This window comes from Aspergillus ibericus (assembly GCF_003184845.1).
Source record: "Aspergillus ibericus CBS 121593 unplaced genomic scaffold BO80scaffold_16, whole genome shotgun sequence".
Classification (NCBI taxonomy): Eukaryota; Fungi; Ascomycota; class Eurotiomycetes; order Eurotiales; family Aspergillaceae; genus Aspergillus; species Aspergillus ibericus.
Genome location: NW_020292114.1, coordinates 286,730 through 304,977, shown reverse-complemented (window position 1 = coordinate 304,977; position 18,248 = coordinate 286,730). Strand labels below are relative to the sequence as shown.

The 18,248-nt window shown below is 55.5% G+C and overlaps 7 protein-coding genes across 7 annotated transcripts; 4 read left to right on the top strand and 3 right to left on the bottom strand.

Annotated features, from left to right (window-relative positions):
- Positions 1–389: 389 nt before the first annotated feature.
- Positions 390–3,283, top strand: BO80DRAFT_473459 (uncharacterized protein; the record flags this gene model as incomplete). Its single annotated transcript, XM_025723165.1, has 2 exons — positions 390–613; positions 669–3,283. 2 exons carry the CDS (start codon positions 390–392, stop codon positions 3,049–3,051), a joined length of 2,607 nt encoding a protein of 868 aa, XP_025576015.1. The 3' UTR covers positions 3,052–3,283.
- Positions 3,284–4,417: 1,134 nt separating this feature from the next.
- BO80DRAFT_444374 (uncharacterized protein) lies at positions 4,418–6,048 on the bottom strand (the record flags this gene model as incomplete). Its single annotated transcript, XM_025721425.1, has 3 exons — positions 4,418–4,460; positions 4,511–4,904; positions 4,953–6,048. 3 exons carry the CDS (start codon positions 6,046–6,048, stop codon positions 4,418–4,420), a joined length of 1,533 nt encoding a protein of 510 aa, XP_025576014.1.
- Positions 6,049–7,450: 1,402 nt separating this feature from the next.
- Positions 7,451–9,900, top strand: BO80DRAFT_54619 (glutamyl-tRNA(Gln) amidotransferase subunit PET112). Its single transcript, XM_025724595.1, has 4 exons — positions 7,451–7,941; positions 7,999–8,075; positions 8,140–8,281; positions 8,328–9,900. The coding sequence occupies exons 1-4, from the start codon at positions 7,620–7,622 to the stop codon at positions 9,584–9,586; spliced, it is 1,800 nt and encodes a 599-aa protein (XP_025576013.1). The 5' UTR covers positions 7,451–7,619; the 3' UTR covers positions 9,587–9,900.
- Position 9,901: 1 nt separating this feature from the next.
- BO80DRAFT_54602 (arginase) lies at positions 9,902–11,670 on the top strand. Its single transcript, XM_025724594.1, has 3 exons — positions 9,902–10,260; positions 10,360–10,943; positions 10,992–11,670. The coding sequence occupies exons 1-3, from the start codon at positions 10,174–10,176 to the stop codon at positions 11,293–11,295; spliced, it is 975 nt and encodes a 324-aa protein (XP_025576012.1). The 5' UTR covers positions 9,902–10,173; the 3' UTR covers positions 11,296–11,670.
- A 179-nt stretch (positions 11,671–11,849) lies between these two features.
- Positions 11,850–12,562, top strand: BO80DRAFT_353755 (uncharacterized protein; the record flags this gene model as incomplete). The annotated part of the gene is made up of 3 exons (XM_025715673.1): positions 11,850–12,007; positions 12,090–12,367; positions 12,459–12,562. The coding sequence occupies 3 exons, from the start codon at positions 11,850–11,852 to the stop codon at positions 12,560–12,562; spliced, it is 540 nt and encodes a 179-aa protein (XP_025576011.1).
- Positions 12,563–12,793: 231 nt separating this feature from the next.
- fcpA (protein-serine/threonine phosphatase) lies at positions 12,794–16,009 on the bottom strand. Its single transcript, XM_025716801.1, has 3 exons — positions 15,271–16,009; positions 15,112–15,198; positions 12,794–15,066 (listed from the first exon to the last, which is right to left on the bottom strand). Exons 1-3 carry the CDS (start codon positions 15,516–15,518, stop codon positions 12,942–12,944), a joined length of 2,460 nt encoding a protein of 819 aa, XP_025576010.1. The 5' UTR covers positions 15,519–16,009; the 3' UTR covers positions 12,794–12,941.
- Positions 16,010–16,218: 209 nt separating this feature from the next.
- On the bottom strand, positions 16,219–17,964 carry BO80DRAFT_424517 (pepsin-like aspartic protease). The gene is made up of 4 exons (XM_025719308.1): positions 17,772–17,964; positions 17,532–17,682; positions 16,812–17,466; positions 16,219–16,760 (listed from the first exon to the last, which is right to left on the bottom strand). Exons 1-4 carry the CDS (start codon positions 17,871–17,873, stop codon positions 16,472–16,474), a joined length of 1,197 nt encoding a protein of 398 aa, XP_025576009.1. The 5' UTR covers positions 17,874–17,964; the 3' UTR covers positions 16,219–16,471.
- Positions 17,965–18,248: the final 284 nt, after the last annotated feature.

The window sequence follows — 18,248 nt, the reverse complement described above, 5'->3', positions numbered from 1 at the left end:
ACTGGCCCTGATCCGTCTTGTTTTCGCGGCGTCAAGGAGCCCGTCGCTTCGTGTCAATCTAAATTCGTGGTGACACCGTTCTATGCGTCGCGACCTGACTCTCCCTAACTGCAGCGCACCGTTTCTCGATCGAGCCTCGTCACTATTGGCGCATCCGCTTCGGAGAACAAGGAACACTCAATCACCGGCCACTATTCCGCCCCTCTCCTGAATTATATCCCTTCATTCCATTTATTTCTCAATAATTTCCGCAGGCTGTGGGTCTTCTGTCGCGCTTAATTACCTGGTGCACCCCTCCAACCTTCATTGAAAAAAAGAAAAAAGGCAAACGAGGAGTTCCATTGCACTCGCGTCAAAGAAGACTTCGAGAACGGCGCGACTCCGAGGCCATGAGTGCAGACGAAGGTGGAGGGACGGCCCCGGTGCCGGCCACGAACGGCGAACAGCCTCAAAACACCCCCGATCCATCGGTGCTGGCGACTCCGGGAAAGCGAAAGCGTGTTGCGAGTCACGATGACAAGGTCACCCAAGATGCCGGCGTCTCTGCGGCGCAATCGCAAGAGAGGGCGAAGCTACAGGAGACCCTGCGTAATCTGGTTGAAATTTTAAGCAAGTGAGTTCTACGCGTCGACACTGAACCGGGACCGCTTCCCATTGACACATGTCAGGAGCGATACCGATCTCCATCTTCTGTCCTGCCCCCTACCGTCTTCCCCGGCGAAACCACGCTCAAAGCGCGCGAAGGTGTCAGGAGATAAGGATGAAAGCTCCAGCATACAAGCACGGGTTGCGTCGGATCGGTACAACAATCTGTCGGAGTTCCTCAGCGATATCGAAAAAGCGTCTGCGGCTGTGATTGAGAGGAATAAGGCTCAAGCGACGGTTGCTCCGGCTGACGGGACGCCTTTGACGGAGACAGTCAATCGTATTGCCGCGTTCAAGAAGCTGCTAAATAGTCTGGTTCGTCAGGCGCACGTGAGCCAGTCCAACATCAAGACAGAGACCTCGGAAGAAGACGGAGAAGTCCCGGCAAAGTCCACCCCAACCAATGTTGAGACCCGGAATGATAGCCTCGTTCTGACCCTGTTTGGGAATCCCGCCAATCCGAAGCAGCTCTACTCCAGCTTGCAGAAGACAGTCAAAGTCCCACTCCCTTCGGATGACCCTAATGCGGACAAGTTTGTGGAAGTACAAGCGCCCCTGCGCGAGGATGGTTTGCCTAACGGGATCTCTACCACCAAAGTGCAACCGGTGGATGCAGAGACCGGCACCAACGAGCATAAGAGGACGTTCGGCGAGGTGTTCGCGCCTCGTCCAACATTGCCCCAATTAGAGCCACCCCGCAAAGCCAGGTCTTCCGCTTGTCACGCTACAAATGGCTGGATCGATCCGTTTGAGGCCATCACGAACTACAAAGCTTTCCTTGGTGAGCGAAATAACTACTGTCTTGCCCCCCTTCCGTCAGGGTATTGGCTCCAGTATGGCGGAGTCACGTCCTCTCCGTCTACCTGGAACCGTCGGCAGAAACAACAGCCTCCCCAGCAACCGGCTGAGGAGGTCCCCAGCGATGATTCTGCGCTGAGTACTGACGAAGACGCTGCGCTCTTGCAAGGCGTGTACTCGTCATTTGCCCCTTCGTTCGACAGCTCCGGGGCTGTTGTGCAGGCCGATTCAAAGAATTTGGTGTGGTGGAGCAAGCGTGGAGCAAGGCGTTTGAACACGCTGCTCTCCCTCCCGTATCTCGAAGATGAACAGACGGATTCGACGACGGTGCAGCCCGGAAATATTGGCGAGCTTGACGAGAGCACTCTGGAAGAGATGGTGAAGTCGTTCAATCCCGAGGACTTTGCGGACAACATCGTGCATAACGACAAGTCCACAGAGAAGAACGATGAAGAGCGAGATCTGGAAGAAGTACTGCGCGATGTTTCTGAGCTTCTGGAAACGCTCAGCTCATACCAGCGAATCCGCAGTCTCGAATCCTCGGGATCTGGAAGTCAAGGCACTGATCCCAAGGAACCGGCATCTGATAATGGAGGACCCGACAACCCGTCCGCAGCCGAGCGAACCGTGTACGAGACGCTTAGGTCGAGTCTGGCAGCTCTTGTCGCAACCCTGCCGCCCTATGCGGTCGCCAAGTTGGATGGCGACCAGCTGGCCGAGCTGAACATCAGCCAGAAGATCCTGGTCGAGAACCCCGAATACCAGGGTACGATGGAGAAGGATGACTATGCTTTACAACAGGAGCGTGCAGTTGCCATGGCTGCCTCTGGCGGCGCCAACCGGACGTCGACGCCTTCACGGACTGGTAGCTACCAGGCGCCTTACAACCAACGGGCGTATGGAGCCAACAACCGAGCCCAGCCTCAGCCCCCCTTCCAGGCTGCACAGCCCTACTACGGAGGTAGGCAGAACTCGACCCCGGCACCGTACACGCCTGGCCATCCGCAACCGTTTGCTGGCGCACGGCCCCCATCCACGCCGCAGCAGAGACCCGGCTACTTCCCGGGATACGCCCAGCCCAGCCCGCAATACAACCAGGGCATCACAGTGCCACAGTACCAGCGGCCCGGGCAGAACGGCTACCACGCGTACGCGGGACAACCGGGCGCACCTGCAGCCCAGGGATCGCCGCAGCCCTACACTCCCCGCCCCGGCCAGCCGCCTTATGCAGCCGGACGCAGTGCCTCCCCTCAGAAACCTCCGCCATACGCAACCCCGCGAGGTTCGTATATTCCCCCGGGCTCCGCCAACCCGCAGCAGCGCTACATGCCGCAGCAACAACCAGGCCAACAACCCCCTCCCTACGGTAATTACCCTTCCAACCAAGCCCCACCGCCTTCAGGGGGGTATTCCAACTCCGCTGCCGCCATGACTTACGCCCGAAGTGCAGCCGAGCAAGCCGTCATGATGGAACGAAACAAGGCTCAATTAGCAGCAGCCGCCCAGAACCGCCCCAGCTCGACAACACCACAGCCAGCAGGTGGCGATGGGCCCCACGATCGAAGCGCAACGCCGGCGAGCAAGCAGAACGGAACGCCGGTATCTTGATGAGCGGATGAGATGAGACCACGGTCGACATGTAGGGATATGCGATTGACTTTTCCTCTATCCTTTCTTTTCCTTGCTACCTTTTACAACTTTCCTCCTGTCAACATTATACCATTGTGTCTTTACCCCCACAGCCCTGTTCCCTCCCAGTGGAGCTTAGAAAACCACCCGAGAAAACAACACCCCCCCAAAAATACAAATTCTAGGCGCGTGGACAGACTCGTCTACTTGGATACTGGGCACATCAATTCACCCTCAACAACAACACTCTATCTACCTATTCATAATCTCCTTCCCCTTCTTCACACCCCCGTTTTCGCAACGACGGAATACCTCTTAGATTCAACAAGTAATCCCCTTCCCCACAGGATGTATGGCTGGCTTAGCTGGATGGATATTTGCTTTCTAGTCCCACTCTATTCTATTGTATTCTGTTCTGTTCTGTGCGGTTCCTTTCATTCAGTTCAGTTCTCTTCACCTCCCCCGAATGGAGTATTATCACTATAACCATTAACCTTTGCCATAACCATTCTCATTGCTATACCTATCATCATTGCCATTGCTATGACTATGACCTCCAACGCGACATTGTAATCTAAAGACCATGCAAAATTATTGGCCCCCGTACTTGATAAGTATTTGAATACTGGGACTTCCGGGTGCTTACCTACTGTAAGCCACCCACATCCCCACCCAACCCCCTCCCCGCGCGCCCCCAGGCCCCCTGATATAATGACGTTTGAAGTATCCGTCCGTACCTTACCTTTCCTTCATCTCAGACTCATTTCCCCTTCACAGCTCTTCTCTTCGAACTCGTTGCGTGGTTAGTTGTGACCGTTTAGCGCTATGCTTACTATACATGAGGTTGTATCATCTTTAGTCAGCTACTTTGTTTCTTTTTGGCTTTTTCTTTTTTTTTTTTCTTCTTCTTTTTTTTGGCCTCTTTATTTGGTCGGTATCTTCCTGAGTCTATTGGGCAAGTCACCGAGTATGACTAGATTATTTCTTTCTGTAGTTCTAGAGGTCAATACCTACGGATGGAATTGAAGGATATGGCTTATCGCTTACTTATTAGTGAGTTGTGGTAACGAGTGTAGTATACATCAGTCTCATCATTGTACATTCTCAAATACGTCACAAGAATCAAAACAGAACAAAGAACAGTATGAAGAAGTTCCCGATGAGAGAAAGGTATAAGTGACCGTACTCCTAGTCATGTCGGCTCCATGGCCAACCCAGAGTCGATAACGCCTACCTTTCATCTATTGTTCAGTCTCAATTTGCCCAAGTCCCAAGCTAAGAGATCCGCCAAATGTAATGCTGCCCAAGAAGATTCGTAGAGTCATTAGATTTAACGTTACTGAGGTCAGGGGATGAACATTGCTGCCGCGGTCATGAATCCAAAGTATCTGGCACTTGTGGTCAGTACTAAGTTGTTTGAGAAACATGGGGAACATACATGGTCGCACATCTCCATCCATCGCGGGAGTCAACTATCTGATCTGCTCCCGCTGAGTGGGTGGATGCAATGGCAGACGCAGCACCACCCACGACTGCGACCACGAGAAGACGGCCGGAGAACTCGGAGATCATGCTAAATGCGAGCAATGGAAGGAGTACCGCAGCGGATGCGATGATGATGGCAGAGAAGACAGGCTTCGTAGTAGAGGTGGAGGTGGAAGCGAGATTGCGTGGAGTTAGAGAGATCAAGTCTTTAGTGTGGTCTAAGAACCGCGTTTCAGCAGCAACGACAGGGTTTGTTTCCTTCATCCAAGCCCGGTATGTATCGATATCCTTCGCGGAGGCACATGGGAGAGTTTGTAGGACTTTACTATATGCGCTGAGAGCATTGTCTGGAAATGGTTAGTCCCTGTATGGTTGACGGCACCGCTGACACTCACTATATTGTTCGGTTTTACGCGCTAGAGTCCCCAGCAACTCCTCGCGCCGGTAGTGAAGAGAAGAGTAGACCTGTGCTTGGGCATCCATGCGCCGCGAGGCAGGCAGTATTGTCGTGCCCTCCTGCTCAGCAGCCGCAGCCCGATGCAGTTCCTCGTACTCGTCCAGCACTCGCAGGTCTTCCTCCATCTGTGCAATCTCATCCTGAAGATGGAGCAGTACGCGATGGTTGACATCCTCAAATCGGCGATACAGAGGAGGAATCCGGGGCTCCTGGCTCTCGGTGGACGAGCTCAACCGCGAAGCAAGAAGACCATATCCGGAAGAAGCAGAAGAGGATTTGGTGCTGCGCCTGCGTCGGCGAGTGGGCCGGTGGAGGTCTTCTTCCGGGCTTCGCGGCGGCGAAGGAGGAAGCGGTGACCGATGAAGGGAGACTGAGTTGCGGGGGTAATAAACCTCCGGCCTGGAGCCCAAGTCCATGCTCTGTTTCTCAAGATAGTGTGAACTATCCGGAAAAGCCCCTACTGTGCTGTAGGTTGCTTCCAGAGAGGGTTTGTGGGTAGGGATGCTATTCCTCGTTACGTGCGAGGTGGCTGCACTAGGAGGGATGTCAATGGAGCTGGGGGTTTTCTGGGAACCGGCCGAGGACTTGGACATCACGGACGAGGTACGGCTGCGAGTGTCCGTCCCTTGGGACGCCGCTGGATAAGTCTGACGGGCAGAGCCAGTATACACCGTCTTAGGGTGGCTATTGGGAACCCGGGGGTGTTCGTACTCGTCTGCCGAAGACTCCTCATCATCATCGTCCTCCTCTTCAGTTGTGGTGGAATTGTCCTCGAGGTATTCGAAGACATTTGGCGCTTTGCGTTCTGATTCACCTTTGGCTTGTGTCGGTTGTGGCCGTACAGCCTGCGCAATGCTTGATCCGTTGCTCTGTGGTACCGTGGACGAGGCCTTGCTCTCTACCTTCGGTTTATCCCCGGAGAGCTTCGAGCTTTTTGAGGTGGAATGAGAGTTGGTAGAGATAACCGACGCTGCTCTTCCTGCTCCATCTCTTTTGGGTCTCTTGGAGCGAGTCGATGTAGAATAGAATGGCATTGTTGGAACTGGTGGATAAGAAGGAGAATTGAAGGTTGAAATTGTCATGCCCCAGAGACGAATGGAGCGATGGTAGCTAACAATGAGAGGCGTCTAGAGAAAGGCCTGGGTTGTTTGGAGGGGGCATATCAAGGGAGAAACAATCGGGCCTCTTGGATGGCGTGAATCTCGGAAGAGTGCCCAGGAATGCAGGGCAGAATGTGGTGGTTGATAGGTCTCCCTTGGGCGGCCAGCCCGTCGGGTCGGTTTAGTGAATTAATTTAATGACAAGCGGAGACTTGAAGATCGCTGACGGATTATGGAGCCGTCCAGATGGAGATCCCGCCGCTTAGCCTGTTCTTAGACCGATCGTGATCAGTGGAAGTAGATGAATAGTAGCAAGGCTGATGGAGACGAACCCGGGAATGGTCACCAGTAAATAGTCACTCCAGAGGCCGGATCAGCCCCCAAGACCAATGCTCAAGATGAGACAAATCTCCGACAATATCCAGGAGGGAGAATATCAAATCAAATGCCCGATGGTGAGTTGAGCAGATGCTTTTTTTGGACGCGATAACCTCGGCGGGGTCTCATTCGTTGTAGTAGGCGCCCCGAGTTACAGATCGTCTTCGATCGCGAGGGCCCTTCCCTGTCGGGCGGGATATCTTCTCCTAGGCAGCAAAGAAGGGGAGAGAATCCAGGATTCGATGACACTCGGTGGGAGGAAGGGGGATGCAGACTGAAGAGCAGCGGGGTGAAGAAAGGATTAGAGAAGAAGAGGGACGGCGGAATCTGGCAGCCGTTGTATACATGCTCGACGCGGGATCATCTGTCCCTCCTTCTTCTTATTCTTCTCCTCTTCTTCCTCCTCCATCAGACGAACTGCTAAAGTTCCTGTAAAGGTTATGCTGCGTTGGCTGACGGTGACTCGCTGCCGATCCCACCTTGCATGCTCAAATTCTTCGGCGTTATCGTGCCGGACACGACAGCGATGGTCATTCATCGCTTGGATATCTCAGGCACCGCGCGATGCGTTGGTTGAAAGCCATCGTGAGCTGGTGTCTGTCCGGGGTTACAAACCGGTTTGCTTGTGTCGGTCTCTGCGGTTCTCGCCCTGCCTCTTTATCTTCAGTTGCTCTCTTTCTCTACGGTTCCGCTGATCCCCGGGCTTGATGCATGACATGCCCGTCCTGGAGACTCTGGAAGCATGACATGCAGGAGGGTAGGCGATGCGCGAACTTGCCACCAGCGCATCACGAATGGGAGGTCTTGGAACCCTCTACGGAGATAATCTTATTGGTGCTGATGCACCATCTGCTCCCCTCATTCCCATCATTCCATCCGGGCTATTTCTGAAGCCATTCATGATTCGTGCTGTCTCAGCGGTGAGAGTAGTTAATTACCGTATGGTACGGGCTGTAATCTTCTCCGCGCGCTTAATTCCGTGCTGCCATTGATTCCAATCCCCGTCCAGACTGTCTCCAGCAGACGAATTGTGCTTGCTGTTGGACGATCCCCTCTTTTCTTCCCCTGCAACCTCCGATCTTCCCCTCCAGCGGATCCGCCCTTTTCCTTTCACTGCCCTCGGGCTCATGCTTCGACCATGGCTTCGGCAGTGCCCGCGAGCAACCCGCTCGCTCGCCTGCTCGCAATGCCATCTCCCCCGGCCGCAGTTCACCAGGCGTACCCTTAACCCCAGGTCCCTCTCGCAACCAATTCGAACCCTTCAAACAACCGCCGCCGAGTCACCGGACCGCGTCCCTCTTCGAAAGCAGTTGAAGCAGGACGCCAAGGCCGTCAAGGCGCGCAAGCGACAGACACGAGAGAATGAGGAGGCTTCCCGGCAGAAATGGGAGTTGACAGTGGGCATTGAGATCCATGCGCAGTTGAACACCGAGTCCAAGTTGTTTTCTCGTGGGTGATTGGAATTTCATGGGTTATATTGGGGGCTCTAACTGATCTCTGTGACAGGAGCGCCGACGTCATCTACGGATCTACCCAACTCGAATGTTGCCCTATTCGACCTGGCTTTCCCAGGGACCCAACCGGTTTGTTGATCCGTTCCAACGTGCATGCGCTACAGATGATAACAGGCGAACGTTTACTGTGTAGGAGTTCCAAATCGCAACGCTCCTCCCCGCCCTCCGTGCCGCCCTTGCTTTAAATTGTGACATTCAACCAGTCAGCAGGTTCGACCGGAAACACTACTTCTACCAGGACCAGCCGGCTGGATACCAGATCACCCAATACTATGGTAACTGAGTCGCCCCGCGGCCGTTTCGCACTCTAACACAGAACAGAGCCTTTTGCGAAGAATGGCTATGTGGATTTGTTCGCCCACGACGGCATTGCGCCCGAGGACGGCGACATGGTCCGCATCGGCATCAAGCAGGTCCAGATGGAACAGGATACCGCCAAGTCCCAAGAATACCCTCCCTCGACGCAACTCCTCGACTTCAACCGTGTCTCCCATCCCCTCGTTGAGATCATCACCATGCCGCAGATCCACACGCCCGCCACCGCGGCGGCCTGTGTTCGAAAGATCCAGTCCATCCTGCAGGCGTGCAATGCGGTGACAACCGGCATGGAGCTGGGAGGTCTGCGGGCTGACGTCAACGTCTCCATCCGCCAACGGGGGGATGCAGCAGGCGCGCATCAGTACGGCGGCATCAGTGGACTCGGACAGCGCACGGAAATCAAGAACCTGAGCAGTTTCAAGGCCGTGGAGGACGCCATCATCGCGGAGAAGAACCGACAGATTGCCGTCCTCGAGAGCGGCGGGGTGGTGGCAGGCGAGACCCGAGGCTGGACGATCGGAAGCACGGAGACGCGCAAACTACGAGGCAAGGAGGGGGAGGTTGACTATCGCTACATGCCCGATCCTGATCTGCCGCCCCTTTACATCGGCGCGGACCTTGTCACGGAGCTCCGAAACACCCTCCCGACGTCCTCGGACGCGCTCATCGAACTGCTGGCGGGGCCGGACTATGGGCTGCCCCTCGAGGACGCGAAGCCGCTGGTCGAACTCGAGGACGGCGCTCGGCTGGAATACTACCAGGAGGTGGTGGACCTCCTGCGGGCGCTGCAGCAGGACCAGGGCCCTAAGGCGCAGAAAGGGCTCGCGCGCGTGGCGGGGAACTGGGTTCTCCACGAGCTTGGGGGTCTGTTGACCAAAGCGGACCTGGCGTGGGATGGCGAGCGGGTTCCTGCCCCAACCCTGGCCGCGCTGATCGACCAGCTGCAGCGGCAACGCATCACGGGCCCGACGGCGAAGCAGGTGCTGGCCATGGTGTTTGATGGGGATGCGCGGCCGATCCCCCAACTCCTGGAAGAGGAGAACCTGCTGCTGCGGCCGCTATCGCGAGAGGAGTACGTGGCACTGGCTGAGGCCGCGATCAACCTCAACCCGGCGATGGTCGAGCAGATCCGGCAGAAGAACCAACTGGGCAAGCTGGGGTGGTTTGTCGGACAGATGATGCGGATGGGCGAGAAGGGTCGGGTGGAAGCCCCCAAGGCGGATGCGATCCTGCGGGAGTTGATTCTGGAGGGACGGAGTTAATGTATTCTCTTCATCCGACGTCTAGACTGTAGATGTAGCTGTCATGATACCCATTAGCCGGGGGGGGACCCGGCGTCAGCCCCGTGAAATCCCGCGAGCGATTTCCGCACGAGTATGTCCGTGACTATCACGGCGTAGCATTCCGAGCGTATCTGGGGCGAATCAATTGCTAATGGAAACGGGCGGTGGAGTGAAAAGGGCAGCCGCGGCGGGCATCTCTCCTGGACCTGTACTTAGGGGAATGCCTGATCCCTAAAAGCAGGTCTTAGCGATCGCGATGCCCCACGGCCGCCCGCCCTTTTAACCCGGCCTCCTTCCTGCTTCTCCGGCGCATTTCCTGCTTTCTTTCTCTTCTTTCATTCTCATCAGCCTTGCTGCTCTTCCTCGTCTTCTCCCTCCTTTCTCTCCCTCGTGGTTTGCCTTGTGTGTTGTTGTGTCCACGGCCGTGCCAGCCTCGGATCGTCTCCACCCGCCTTGATCTTATCTCAATCTTGGGTCCCGCCTTCTAGAACCTTTTCTTTTTCTTCACTCGTCCTCGCGACTCTCCTCCTCCCCTCTTCCTCTCTCTCTCCCCCCACAGATTCATCATGACTTCTCCCTCCACAATCCGGCAGAGATTCCTCTCCAAGCCCAACCAGTTGGGTGTGGTGGCCGTGGGCTTCAATGGCGGCCAGGTACGTACAAAAATCCCGGCGACGGATCCGTCGATCATCGTCACCGCAGTCTAGCGTCAGAACCCGGCTAACCCACGCCCCATGCGGGCCTGGCTGCAGTGCAAGATGGGCGTCGAAGCGGCTCCGATGGCTCTGGTCGAGGCCGGTCTCCTCGAGCAACTGCGCGACGATCTGGGCTACGACCTGCACTATGACGACCAGGTTCACTACTACGAGGACAAGATGCCCGCCGCCGACCCCGACCACCGCGGCATGAAGAAGCCCCGGTCGGTCAGTGCCGTCACCGAGGCGCTGAGCACGCAGGTCTATGAGCACGCCAAGGAGGGCAAGTTTGTGCTGACCCTGGGCGGCGACCACTCGATCGCGATCGGTACCATCTCGGGCACGGCCAAGGCCATCCGCGAGCGCCTGGGCCGCGAGATGGCGGTCATCTGGGTGGATGCGCACGCCGATATCAACATCCCCGAGATGAGCCCCAGCGGTAACATCCACGGCATGCCCATGGCGTTCCTGACGCGCCTGGCTCGCGAGGAGCGTCCGGACATTTTCGGGTGGCTGCAGGAGGAGCACATTGTCAACACGCGCAAGCTGGTGTACATTGGTCTCCGGGATGTGGACCGGGGCGAGAAGCAGATTCTCCGGGAGCATGGCATTAAGGCGTTCAGCATGCATGATATTGACCGGTTGGTGCCCCTGTTCCAAGTGTTTTTTGCGTCCGCTAATTCTGTCAGGTACGGCATTGGTCGCGTGGTCGAGATGGCCCTGGCGCACATTGGCAACGACACGCCGATCCACCTGTCGTTTGACGTGGATGCGCTGGACCCGCAGTGGGCGCCCAGCACGGGCACGCCAGTGCGCGGTGGACTGACGCTGCGGGAGGGCGACTTCATCTGCGAGTGTGTGCACGAGACGGGCAACCTGGTGGCGATGGATCTGGTGGAGGTGAACCCCAGCCTGGAGGAGTCGGGGGCGAGCGACACGATCCGGACGGGATGTTCGTTGGTGCGGAGTGCGCTGGGCGACACGCTGTTGTAGATTAGACCAATGGAGTATAGATAGAGGATGATTTATGAGCAATAAATTCGGCAGCAGTTTATCGGCATCAGGGTTGGGGCTAATCCCGCCACCGCATTTCCTGCACATTTCCTGCCACCGGATTTTCATGGGAGTACTCCGTAATGGGTACGCAGTACGGAGGACATTCTTCATTCTTTCTTCTTCACTTGTCATCCTACTTTGTAAGGTTAAGCTGTCCGATAAATACCTGGTTTAAAATTATCTATCGGTTTGTTAGAGCTGAGCATTGGACCCGCACGGCATCGCTTCATCGGTCAGGAACACACCAATGCGCTGGCAGTCAAGCCTCGACGAGTCAGGCGAAAGTGACGCTTCTGCCTGATCTGATACAACCGGTCATCTCTCTTATTTATTAATATTCCCATTGATTGAGCGGTATACTCTATAGTCACATTGCTATATACCTCACCCCACCACCACCTACACCTACCTACAACTATACTACCCTACTTACTGACCACCACCACAACCCACCCAAAGAAACAAAGAAACAAACAAAGAAAGAGAATAGAATGGCCGTCCGAATCTACCACCGCCGCCGCCGGTACCACTGGCCGGAACTCCAACTCAACATCTGGATCCTAGTCGCCCTCTCCTCCTCCGCCATCTGTCTCGGTATCTTCGCCTGGTTCATGACCGTCCAGAATGATCTCCAACTCGAAGTCCCCTGGTATACATTCCCCCCTCAATTCCTCCCCCAATCATCCTCCTCCCCCCCCATCCCCCCCAACCCCATCCTAATAAATCTACAGGCTCTTCCCCTACATGATAACCACCAGCGCCCTCGGGATCTTCTTCGTAATCCTGATCCTGGTCCTCGCCGCACAACGCTTCCTCCTCCCCGGCATCATCATCGTCGGCGGATTCATTCTCTTCGTGCTATGGTTAACGGGCCTCGTGGAGACTTCGTTGCAGCTGTATGGTGTGTTGGCGAACGTTAATGATAATTGTCGCATTTATGTGGATGGGGCGGGGCGGGAGGTGGGCGATGGGTGGAGGACCTTGGCGTGGATTACGGAGGAGAATATTTGTGAGTTGTCCTTTTACTTTCTTCTTTGGTTTGGGGGGGGGTTGATAATGGGGAACTCAGCTAACGTATTTGTTGGTGGTGGTGGTGGTAGGTAACTGTTGGAGAACGGCCTTTGCGTTTGAATTGGTGAATACCATTTTCTATGTTTGGATGATTATTATGTCGTGGCAGGTGAATCGGGATTTGTATAGGTGATTTTTATTTCTCTCTTTTCTTTGGATGTTTCGGGGGTATATGTTTCTTTGGTTTCTTATTTATTGTTGGTTGGGGCTGGGGCAGCGAGGGGATGATGTATTATGATTGATGATTGTATGATGTGATGGGATTGATGTATTTACTTATGGTTATGAATATATGAATGATTCTCTTCTTTCCGGGGGGGATGGTAGGGGAGTTGGCATACAGAGTATGATCCAGACGGGTTTACTGCATGGTAAATGTATCATTTTTCGCGCTACTAACGCCCTCGCTATGCCATCACTTCGACAAGCAAATGCTCGACAGTAACGCCCCCAATAAATTACACTGCCAAGATCACATCCAAGATCCACACCAATCCAACCAGATACATGTCCTATCCATTCTCGTTCGCAATCTGCTCCTCCGCCTCCGAGTTGTAGTCCCCGTCCTCAAACGCCGCCAGCATCTCTCGCTCCAGCTCGTCGTCCTCCTCCGCCGGGTCCACCTCTGCCGGGTCCACCGGGGAGCTCTCCGCCGGGCCCTGCAGCGCGGACGCCTCGTCTGGCTCGTCTGGCGTTGTGGATGCAGCTGTCGATGCCTCGGTCCCTGCGCTGGCCATCTCCTTGAGTCCGGTACTCCGCTCGTACGACCGTTTGATCCGCTGCGCCAGCCGTGAGCCGGGCACGTCGCCCTCCTCGCCGGCACTGTCCGTCTCCTCGTCCCCGCTCCCGTCACCATCTTCACGCTTTCGCTTCTTGCTGGCGCCCATCTCGTCTACCATCGACACATCGCTGTCACTCTCACTCTCGTCGTCACTGCCCAGGAACTCCTTGAGCTCCTCATGCACGGCCGCCTGTTGCTCCTCATCGTAGCCAATGGGCGACATTTGATCCATGCCTGCCGACTTGAGGATGTCTTCGGTTGCCTCCTCGTCATCCGCTAAAGAGTCCCCGGTGGCGTCGTCCGAGGACGAAAGCCACGAGCTCTCAGCCAACTCTTTAGATCCGGGCGAGATCGGCTCCCCGCGGTCGTCAGGGTGCACCGGCAGTAGATATGGTTCCTCGGCCAGTCGCTTCCATTGGATGAGACAGTCCAGGAGCCATTGCGTCGTAACAATCTTGATCTTGGGATATCGCGTCGCTTCTCGCACTTTGGCGGTGCGGTTGCGCCCGGCCACAAGATGTGTGGTCCGTACATTGATCTTGGATGCGATGACGACGCCAAAGCTCTTCGCCCAGAGGGAGATATCGGCATTCTGCGTATCCGTGCCGAGCGGGAGCACGCCAGAGAATACCAGAACGACGCCGCCGAGGATGCGCCGCTTGATATGAGGCATGATGTCCTTGACGTCGGGCACCAGTTTCAGATCCACATCCTTCTCCTTGGACGGCACCTTTTCGCCTCGGAGAGCTGCCACGCGGCCGCCCAGCGCCCGTGACCTTCTTCGGTCGTATTCGTCAAAGAAGTCCCGGTGCACCTGCTCCAGGCGCACTTCCAAGTCGAACAGCTCCCGGTCGTTGTCCTCCAACAGATGATGCCGGTGCTTGCTCAGATCTTGCGAGTCGTCCATACTGCTGGAAGTATCGCTGCTCTCCGCCGCGTCATCCTCCGCATCCAGCTCCCGCTGCTTCTGCAGCAACGGCCGGTCCTCCACCTGATGCATAATTGTCTCCTCTTGCGCGTCACTCTGCTCCTGCAATAGTCGAGGATTGTCTCCACCACCCATCGTCACCAGCTGCTCTAATGTCGAAACCTCGCTCTGCTCATCGGTCTTCGCGGTTGCCCCGTTGACGTGGTGCTCCTCCAGCGCACCCTTCGTTGGCTTGGGCGCCGGCTTCTCGCCAGGCTTGCTGGGTGGCCCCAGCTCCTGCTTCTTGGGGAGGAAACTCGAGTTGATGTCCCCAATGCCAACGAAAAAGTCATAGGGCGACACCTTGATGAGATTGGGGCTCCAGCGCCAGACGTCCCCGCGGTCGTCGATAATGACGACCATCTTGGTGTCCACCGGAAACAGCCGGTGCAGGTTCTTGGCCGTCAGACTACCACTCTCGTCACGGCTGAGAATACGGTCCCCAAAGAGCGAGCGATCTGGATCTATGATACTGGCGATATGTTGCGCATAGGCTCTCGTTCCCATGGTGTAAATATGCAGCTCAAACATCTCCGAGACATTCTGCAGAAATGACTCTAGCCCAGGTCGTAATTTGACATAGTACCAACATCCACGCATGCCGGGTCCATCGTCCACCAGCTGAAACGCACGAACATCGCTCAGAGCTTGGTAGTTCGGGTTCTCCTTATCCTGCATCCACTCTCCCACCGTCGGGTCAACAGTAGCATGAATAATCGTCTGGTCCAGATCGACAACAAGCGAGAGTTTCCGGTTCGACAGTAAACGACGCTTCGCATCTTCCTCCACTCTTGTAGCTTCCCGAGCACTGACGGTCAGGGCGGTATTATCATGGGCCATCTGGATCGGCGCGCGCATCACATCAGCCACCTCTGTATTATACGACGACCTATAACTGTCAGCCAGATCCCACAAGCATCCTTGAAACACCTACTCAGTCATATCCTTGCCACACTCAGCACAGAGACCGCCAAACTGAACCTCATGGGCACATGGCTCATCGACCTCTAGAACATCCACCCTAAACCCAACAAACCACACGTCAGCCAACACCAACCACCATTGTTCCAAAAACCACAAGAAAACAACATACGGTTCATCAATAACATCACCCTTAGCAATCTTCCATTGTACCACCTCACCATCAACCGTCGACTCAAACTTGGTCGGAAACTTGCGCTTCACCTCGATCTTATTCCCCAGCCCATCACCCTCCGTGACGGTAGTCTGGTAGACATACCAAAACAACGCCTCATCCCGTTCCACCGCATCGCCCGGCTGTTTGAGCAGCGACGTGACGGTGATCGGGTAATGGAGGCTGGGCGGTAACCGGAGAAGCATGCCTGGCTTTTAATCGTTAATGGTAATCAATCCTCGTCTCCAACCCCCTCCAGAAAAACCCCCTACCTCCCTATCACCGATAGCGAAGCAGTACCGGTCGAGGAGTTGAATGTTTCGGTTGCGAAAGAAAGGAAACGACCTCGACAGCTACGGAGCCATGCCCGATGACTGCTGTCGATGGGAACAACAGCAAGCAGACGAAGCTCGACCAGGCGCGAGGGTCTCAACGGAAAGGCTTGTTGGATGGAATGCGACCGGAAAAGCGGGATGAAGATCAGATGAACAGGTCAAAGAAGGTAGGTTGTTGTCGCGGGTGGTTCGCCACGCAAGGACGCGACGAATACAATGAAGCGGGAAGCTCTCGAGCTGAGGGTAGCGGACCAATCGGCGCCGGGTGCTGAAGGCGCAGGTCCAGAACAAAGAAGCGGTTAGGTGGAGAACGAGGAAGGATAAAAGGACGCGGGAGGTGATGATGAAAGAAAGAAAGCAAGAGGAGCGGGCGTGGAGGTGAGACCGTGGATGAAGAAGGTTTGGCTGCCAAGAGTCATGGGTTCGACGGCTGGCCTGTGCGGGGCGAGACTGGGCGGCCCAGACTCGGCCTGCTCATGCGATCTCTTGTAGTTTTCGTGGTCGACCTCTTCCCGGAGGGCCCCGCTTATGTCTACACATCTACAAGAGGAACATCCCTCAAAGCGAAATGGTCATTTCACGTCTAGTGCTACTTGTATTGCATCTTCAATCAAAATTCCAGCAAGAACATAGATAGAACAATATCACCGGCATTCCATTGGAGATCCCTAGAGCCTATCCGGCAACCGCTGGAAACATGAGGGAACCATCCGCAAAATTACATCCTGCTGCGTCTGCAAAGAATAGATCAGGCCAGCCAGGCTCGGAGATCCCCAGCTACAAATAACAATCATCACGGCGACGAAGAGATCTGCCATATCACCTTACTTGGCCTTGGCCAGACCAACGGCGCTGTTGCCGAGGTCATACACGCTGTACCACTTGCGCAGGAACGAATCACCCAGAATGGCCAGGGGTCCCACGGGCTCGGGGAAGTCCATGCCCATGAAGGCACTGATGCAAGATCCCTGCGCCTCCAGGGTGTAGTCGTAAGCGGAGATCGAGAAGTTGTGGCCGCTAAGGGTGAAGGTAACGTCGGGCAGGGACGAGCGCTTCGCGCAGTCAAGAGTGTACTGGCCAGTCCAGCCCTTCTTGGCACCAATCTGAGCGTTGCTGTGAAGATTGTGAGCAGTGTGTCGTGACGCGAGAAAGCATTGAACTTACATCATCTCCGCAAGGTCGGCAGGCAGGGCAATCAGGGAAGTGCCAGTGTCCAGGATGACACCGGTGTTCTCGAGCTCGGCAACATCGTCACCAAGAGCGATAGCGTCAAGGTCCACCTCCCAGTAAGCCTTGCGACGGAGGGGGATCTTGATCAGCTCTCCAGTGTAGTGATCCTTGTCAATACCACCGAAGGTGGCCTCGGAGTTATCACCTTCCGTGTTGGCATCCCCGAGGTAGAAAGCAAAGACCGGCTCATCAAGGAGCTCCTGGTCGAGCATGTTGTAGAATGGGGGAACAATCTTGTTCACGGAGATGGTGTCATAGCCCAATCCGAGAATGCCGTCGAATCGGCCGAAAGCAAAGGCAAGGCCAGGCTCGTTGGTCGCCTCAGCGAAGTCCTGTCCCTTGATCTTCAGGTCCCCGATCTTAAGGGTGTCCTGGGAGATGAATCCGCTCAGGCTACCAGAGCCGTACTTGATAGCGAACTCACTGCCGTTCTTCTGGTACGAACTCGAGGCAGACGAGTCATACTTGTTATGGAGGTAGCAGGCAATAGAGCCGCATTCGGAGGATGGAACCCACAGGTTCGAGCTGCCAGTATCCAGGACAACCTTGAACTTCTGGGGGGGAGTACCCAGTTCGATCTCGGAGAAGTCTAGGGAAGGGAGTGTCAGCGGCAGTTCCTAATCAATTTGGCCACAGGAGACATCGTTTGCGTACACTGTGCATTCATGAAGTTGTCCACCAAGACATCGTGGCGGCTCAGGTCATTGATGGGGTTCTGCTCAACCAGTTCCTGGTGGATGGATGGGCGGATACCCATGTACTTCTGACCCAAGGCGCGGACATGGGCGTCCATGTTATGCGTGAGCTACGGATGATAGGGTCAGCTTTGGAAGTCCCGGAAGCATTCAAGGATATTGTCTAGCTAGTATTACAAGCACCGATGGGAGAACTCACAAGCTGCTCCTCCAAAGGAACCTTGTCAAGCTTCAGCTTGTGAACCTCGCCGGAGGCATAGCCCAACAGCACGGATGCTGTGAGCAAGGAGGTCGACTTCATGATGGGCGACAGCGGAAACAACGACCCGGCGAGATGTGATGGCCCGGGACAGACAGACGAGAGGATGCACGTATGAATAAAGATGAGGATAAGAACCGAGGGGGATGGGGAGAGGAGAGAGAGATAGCAGGAGAAGAGGAGGTCTGGGGACAGGGAAGTGATGCGGGTGACCGTCGAGAGCCCGGCTCCTCTGGTTGCGGAGCGACCTCCCAGCCGCAGCCAATGGTTGGCTGCCCCGGCTGCGTCATTGGCAAGGGGATCGTCACGGGTTATCGGGTCAGTTGATCCTCTGGACCGCCAGGTCTTTCAGGTACATCTTTTTTGGGTATTCAGATTCTACCGTACAAGCTCCAGCTCACGTCTTTACGTCCAGCT

Excerpts from the sequence above, each read along its gene's own strand:
- BO80DRAFT_54619 (XM_025724595.1), top strand. The coding sequence starts at position 7,620 with ATGCTTCGACCATGGCTTCGGCAGTGCCCGCGAGCAACCCGCTCGCTC. Across the intron at positions 7,942-7,998 it reads CGAGTCCAAGTTGTTTTCTC|GAGCGCCGACGTCATCTACG; the intron begins GTGGGTGATTGG and ends TCTCTGTGACAG. Across the intron at positions 8,076-8,139 it reads CTTTCCCAGGGACCCAACCG|GAGTTCCAAATCGCAACGCT; the intron begins GTTTGTTGATCC and ends TTTACTGTGTAG.
- BO80DRAFT_54602 (XM_025724594.1), top strand. The coding sequence starts at position 10,174 with ATGACTTCTCCCTCCACAATCCGGCAGAGATTCCTCTCCAAGCCCAAC. Across the intron at positions 10,261-10,359 it reads TGGGCTTCAATGGCGGCCAG|TGCAAGATGGGCGTCGAAGC; the intron begins GTACGTACAAAA and ends GCCTGGCTGCAG. Across the intron at positions 10,944-10,991 it reads AGCATGCATGATATTGACCG|GTACGGCATTGGTCGCGTGG; the intron begins GTTGGTGCCCCT and ends TAATTCTGTCAG.
- fcpA (XM_025716801.1), bottom strand. The coding sequence starts at position 15,518 with ATGCTTCTCCGGTTACCGCCCAGCCTCCATTACCCGATCACCGTCACG. Across the intron at positions 15,199-15,270 it reads GGTGATGTTATTGATGAACC|GGTGGATGTTCTAGAGGTCG; the intron begins GTATGTTGTTTT and ends TGTTGGGTTTAG. Across the intron at positions 15,067-15,111 it reads TGTGGCAAGGATATGACTGA|GTCGTCGTATAATACAGAGG; the intron begins GTAGGTGTTTCA and ends TGACAGTTATAG.
- BO80DRAFT_424517 (XM_025719308.1), bottom strand. The coding sequence starts at position 17,873 with ATGAAGTCGACCTCCTTGCTCACAGCATCCGTGCTGTTGGGCTATGCC. Across the intron at positions 17,683-17,771 it reads TTCCTTTGGAGGAGCAGCTT|CTCACGCATAACATGGACGC; the intron begins GTGAGTTCTCCC and ends TATCATCCGTAG. Across the intron at positions 16,761-16,811 it reads GCCGACCTTGCGGAGATGAT|CAACGCTCAGATTGGTGCCA; the intron begins GTAAGTTCAATG and ends CAATCTTCACAG.